Here is a 6248-nt window from a genome sequence, read left to right on the forward strand (position 1 = left end):
AAGGCCAATTTCACTGCCTGTTGAAAGGCAACCTTTATGAAAAATGAGTTTAAGGTCTTTGAAGCCAACGCAGTTCAAGACCAGTGAATAGGCTTCAGCTCCACAGCAAGACATTACCACTTCAGAACAAGCACCTGGATGCCTATCTTACTTCCCAAGACAACCTATTTGTTAACGTCTCCAACATGTATGTCCGAAGACCAAATTTCTCATATCCTGAACTCTTGAAAAAAATCTCACTGCAACACCGAGCTCTCAATGCAAACATTTAACAAACTGGCTTGTTAGGAAATCACACAGTAGCTCTCACTTGTTAATTCCTCAGACCAAAATTATAAAACCCACCTTCTGTTATACCTACAGGTTTTGGCACCTTGACAGCAACCAAGCAATTCCAGAAATCAAAGGTGTAGAAACTAGCAGGAGAGAAAAGTTCACTACTAGATGCGTTGGATAACAAAGTAATCTTTTAAAGGAAAAAAAAGACATATGCAAGGATTTAACCCAAAGTATAAACAGAACAGTACCCTAAGGGGAAAATAAAGATTAACGAAGAACACATGGAAATGACGCAGATCTGTAAAACTAGCAAGTTCTTTCCCATGGCATTTCGTACTAGATGTACAAGACCAAACTGTGCTCCAGGGAAACCATTAGTTCTAATGACTGTGTAAGAACAGTTCGAACACATTAATATTACCCATCAGAGAAGCAAAGCAGGCTAGAGCAGTGGGTCCCAAAAAGGGGTATGCAGAGGTCTTCCAGGGAGTACATCAACTCATCTAGATATTTACAACAGCCTACATAAAAAGCAGTAGTGAAGTCAGTACAACCTAAACTTTCATACAGTGATTTGTTTATATTGCTCTACATACTATACACTGAAACGTATGTACAATATTTATATTCCAATTGATTTATTTTATAATTATATGGTAAAAATGAGAAAGTCAGCAATTTTTCAGTAACAGTGTGCCGTGACACTTGCGTATTTTTATGTCTGATTTTGTAAGCAAGTAGTTCTCACGTGAGGTGAAACTTGGAGTATGTAAGAACAGCTATACTGGGTCAGACCAAAGGTCCAACTAGCTCAGTATCCTGTCTTCCAACTGTGGCCAATGCCAGGTGCCCCAGAGGGAATGAACAGAACAAGTAATCATCAGCTGATCCATCCCGTCACCCATTCCCAGCTTCTGGCAAACAGAGGCTAGAGACACCATCCCTGCCCATCCTGGCTAATAGCCATTGATGGACCTATCCTCCATGAATTTAGCTAGTTCTTTTTTGAACCCTGTTATAGTCTTGGCCTTCACAACATCCTCTGGCAAGGGATTCCACAGGTTGACTGCGTTGTGTGGGAAAAAAATACTTCCTTTTGTTTGTTTTAAACCTGCTGCCTATTCATTTCATTTGGTGACCCCCTAGTTCTTGTGTTATGAGTACGCAAGACAAATCAGACTCCTGAAAGGGATACAGTAATCTGGAAAGGTTGAGAACTACTGGGCTAGAGGATTGGGAGTCAGGTGAGCCTATGTTATCAGCCCTGCTCTGTCACTGAACACAGGTTGCAGCCTTGGGCATGTCACTCCTTGCGTCTGTTTCCCAATCTGTAAAATGGGGATCGTTACCTTAGATCACAGGGTGCTGGGAGATCTAATTAATATACAGGGCTTTGAAGATGAGAAATGTTAAGCAGTATTACTACCCGAGTAGAGCTTCTGATTTTAGATTTTAAACAATAAACACGACGATCCCCCCCCCCGATTAAAAAAAAAATCCCCACAAAATCCGTGTTTACCCAATAAACACCAGAAAAACACCGGTCACGGCTAGTAGTATCTAAGGGCTAGTCTACACGGAGCTGTAATGTGGACTATGGGGGTGTGATTTCTAAATCAAGATCAGATGTTTTTCTAAAAGATCTGCTCTAGAAATTATTTTGGGAAAGCTCTATGATCTGTGCTACAAAGGAGGTCAGATGAGAGACCACAGTGGTCCCTTCTGGCTCTGGAATCTATGAATCAAAAGCACGCCAACGTGATGCCCATTAATTAGCCATGCAGACTCCGCTGGTGTGCGTTAAACTTTCCCTAGTGCACTTTAACATGGTACTGTTTGGCACACTATGGAACATTACAAAGATTACTCATTACAGCAGGGGTCTCAAACATGCGGCCCTCGGGGTTATTTCCTGCAGCCTGCCAAGCTCGCCCTCCCCCCGCTCCCCCCAGCGTGCCATGTCCCCGTGCCATGTCCCCGCTCCTCTGCCTACCTCCAGGGGCTTAGTGCTTTCCAGGGTGTGGGGGGGGGGAGGAGTAGGGAGCCTTGTGCTCAGGGGAGGAGGCAGAGAAGAGGTGGCGCAGGGATCTGGAGAAGGGGTTGGAATAGGGGCAGGGAGGGGGCAGAGTTGGGGTGGGGACTTTGGGGAAGGGGTTGGAAGGGGGCAGAAAAGGGGTGGAGTAGAGTGGGAGTGGGGCCGGGGGCAGAGGGTGTCAGTGATGCAGCCCTCGGGCCAATGTACTAGTCCTCATGTGGCCCTCCTGGTGATTCCAGTTTGAGATCCCTGCATTACAGTATATATAAAGAGAAAGCCTCGGAAAAACCTCAGCTTTTGGGACAGCTATATAAAAATCAAAAATTGCTAAAAATAACCCCCCCAAAATGAAATTATAAACTCCCAAAAAACAAACCCTGTACACGTTCAGCACTCAACTCTCAGCCCTGCACTGCAGTGATTCAGCACAAGTAATCAAGGAATCTGTATTTACGTTACTCTAAAGCTTGTCATTTTGTGGCAAGCAAATAATTTGAACACAACATATACACACTCTCGGTGGTATGTATCATTTGCAGCATAAAACAGATTGCATATTGACATCAAGGCCACCAGTGCAAAAGAGGCCTGATGCAAGTTTGAGGAAATCAACAGAACTGTTGTCTGAGGCTTCTCATTCTCAAGGAGGAGACGCTTTACCTATATTGCCCATGACGTACATACTTCAATCTAGTTTATTACAAAATTAGACAGGGGATGCATGTGGCCAAGGCTTCCACTAACCTTGACACTCTTAACAATTTAGCCACCAGCTCAGAAACATCAAACGTTGTCCAGACAACGTGAAAAACTGACATGCGCAATCTACAGTCTGGCTTGCCAGCCAAGCCAGTTTTGCAAGGTGCTTGTGAAGCAACAAGGCAGCTTGTGCATGAATGAATTCATAGAGACTGTCCCCTCCCATAATGCCCAACTGCTGCACCTTTCAATGGCCAGCGATCCTCAAATGGTACAGGAGTCTAGAAGAAACATGGGCCCTTTAGAAACCCCAAATAACTAGAATCCTCTCCAAAACCCTTAAAAAAAAAACAAAAAACACACACACACAGGTAACCCAATTGTAAAGTCAGTCACCCACCTTCGTTTGTAAAGTGCTTTGAGAACTAGAGACGAAAAGCACCATATAAGAACTAGTTTCAGAGTGGCAGCCGTGTTAGTCTGTATTTGCAAAAAGAAAAGGAGTACTTGTGGCACCTTAGAGACTAACAAATTTATCTGAGCATAAGCTTTCGCGAGCTACAGCTCACTTCATTGGATGCACGAAAGCTTAAGCTCAAATAAATTTGTTAGTCTAAGGTGCCACAAGTACTCCTTTTCTTTTTGCATATAAGAACTAGGTACTATTATTAGACCTAAAAAACCCACATGCAAGAAAAACCTACTCCAAAATAAACCCCAAAATTCCTCTTACTATTAGGAGAGGATCTAGAAGTGAACTAGAGGGTCAAACTCAGATCAAGTGGCAATGGAACCAAGGAGGAAATTGGCCCTAAGTTCAGAGGTATGGAAGTCAGGTTAACATCCCATTTAATGGAGCAAAGATTAGTGTTCCTAGATTTTGGCAAAGCTGCAGACTTCAAGATAGCGGAGGGGGAAGGAAATGGTCTAGATTTCAGCAGTAGGGTAAACTTTAGGCTTTTAATGTGCATAGCACTGGCCCTAGATTTAGCAGGGCAATGTTAGATATCACCCTTACCACGATGTGCCTTGTCTACCTGAGGAAAAAGCATCCTGTGACAGCGTCAGGTGCAGCTGAGGGAGGTCTACTGGGAGGAGGAGGAGTTTAACCACTCTTTCAGAAATAGTGCTGAAAACAGTTTGCTCTTGGCTACATCTGCCACGAAACCACTTTCAGCACCAGTTCAGCTGCACCCAACTGACAGCCCTCCTGGCACAGAGTATCTCAGTGCTTAAATCACTCTATTGCCCAGGGCATACAAGTGCCTTGCCATAATGAATGGATTTTATCCTCACAACGCTCCTAGATGAGACCAAAAACTTCTTACCCCTAGGCACAGACGGGATGTGCATTGCACCTGTTACATGCTGCACTCCAAGGCCATTTCTGGAAGTCATTTCAGAAAGGGGGACGCCAAGGGCTCTGTGCGGTGGCTTTTTCCGTTTGAGCATCTTGATTAGAGCCTGCTGCTCAAACCAGACTGGGGGTTGGCGTCTCTCCACAAAACAGAGAACACAGGGCAGGTGGCCAGGGTGCCAAAAGAGAAGACAGCACAAGTGAGCGCTGGGATGAATTTGTCCCCCAGGGAGCAATGAGATGCAAGAGAAGACCCAGTTAAGTGTAGTGAAGCCACATGGGCGAGTACCAGAGCTCGGGGCAACAGACCGGGAGCTAGCCAGAGAGAGGAGCCAGATGGGGCCACAGAACACAAGGGCAGCTAGCGGACGGGGGCAGCTTCGGGGCGGCTCTAGAGGGGGCATCTGCAGCCAGAGGCGACCGAGCGGGCCGGAGCGCTGCGGATACTCACGGATGCAGAGACAGGCCACCAGCTTGGCCCCTTGGTCAGGCACCGGGCAGCTGGGGAAGAGGGGCTTGAGCAGGTAGGTGGCGAAGACCAGGGCCACGATGTACTGGGAGGAAGGCCGGATGATGAGCAGCTCGATCCAGAGCTTGAGGAAGGCGGGCAGGGAGCCGTACACCTCCAGCATGTAGGCGTAGTCTCCCCCGGACTTGGAGATGGTGGTGCCCAGCTCGGCGTAGCACAGGGCGCCCACGATGGAGAAGAGCCCGCAGACGGCCCACACCACCAGCGACAGCCCCGGCGAGCCGGCCTCCTTCAGCACCCCGGTGGGGGTGACGAAGATGCCCGAGCCGATGATGGTGCCGATGATGATGGCCACGCCGTTGAGCAGGGTGATGGAGCGCTGCAGCGCCACGCCGTCCCCGCCGCCCGGGGCGCCCAGCTCCCCGCCCGGGCCCCGCGCCCCGGGGCAGCCGTTCTCATGGGCCCCGCCGCCGGGCCCCGCCGGCGCCTGCATCTTCGCCAGCGCCTGCCGCTCCTCCTCCTGCGCCGAGGCGGCCGAGCCCCGCTTCTTCACCCCGCCGCTGCCCGACATGGCCGGGGACGCGGCGCGCTGGCTGCCGGGGCCCCCCGGGGGCGGCGCGCCGGAAGGATGCTGGGGTCCCCGGGCGAGGCGGGGAGGGCGCCGGCTCGCGGATCAGCCACCGGACCCGGGGCGGCGGCGGTCTGGCGGGGAGCGCGCTACCGCGTGGGGCGGACCCGCGGCCGGGGCCGATGCAGGAGGCCGAGGCCGGGGCTGGGGCAGCCGGGGAGACGAGGCCGGGCCGCGCTGCGACCGGCGGCTGCTGGTACCCGGGACTGGCCGCCCCACGCGCCGCCGGCACCGTTTTGTCTCGTCCCGAGGCGCCGGGAGGCGGAAGCAAGAGCCGGGCTCGCACGCGGCGGGGAGGAGAGAAGGGCCGGGGGCGGGGCGGGGGACGGCGGGAGCACGTGCGTTTTCCACCCTGCGGGGCACCGCGCCCGCCCGGCACGGCCGGGGGGGGGGCCTGCAGGGGAAGCGGGGGGGGGGTGTAGCTTTACTCACCGGGCCCACTCGGGCCACGGTCCTACTAGCTTATTTGGCCGCATCGCTAGCCTCTGAGCAACTCCCAGCCTTGACCGGATTTCTCCTCACCCCCTCCCTGAGGCAGGGACAGTGCTCTGATCCCTGTTTGACAGATGGGGAACAGAGCGCCTTAGGGTACCCACAGCCTGGATGGACAGACTTGCCTCTGGGGGGCTTCTGCGAGCTCTCTGAAAAGAGTGGGGCTTTGAAGGTGTAGCTTGGGTTGGAGCTCAGGCTTCAAAGCAAAGGAGGGGGTGGGCTTCAGAACTCAAAAGCCAGCCTCAGCCCCTCAAGGAGCTGTCTATACAGCTCTTTTGAGAGGGCTAGC

At 51.3% G+C, this 6248-nt stretch overlaps 1 protein-coding gene across 1 annotated transcript in view; it reads right to left on the reverse strand.

Moving 5' to 3' along the window:
- The window catches only part of SLC7A5 (solute carrier family 7 member 5), a 58212-nt gene extending 52507 nt beyond the window's left edge, over positions 1-5705 (reverse strand). The window contains exons 1-2 of the mRNA XM_043526269.1: positions 5553-5705; positions 4822-5496 (exon numbers count right to left, since the gene is read on the reverse strand). Of these exons, the coding sequence (XP_043382204.1) occupies positions 4822-5410 (589 nt within the window). The 5' untranslated portion in view covers positions 5411-5496; positions 5553-5705. The remainder of the gene's footprint in view (positions 1-4821; positions 5497-5552) is intronic.
- Between the last annotated feature and the right edge of the window lie 543 nt (positions 5706-6248).

The sequence above is a fragment of the Chelonia mydas genome, chromosome 12, assembly GCF_015237465.2.
Source record: "Chelonia mydas isolate rCheMyd1 chromosome 12, rCheMyd1.pri.v2, whole genome shotgun sequence".
NCBI classification, from domain to species: domain Eukaryota; kingdom Metazoa; phylum Chordata; order Testudines; family Cheloniidae; genus Chelonia; species Chelonia mydas.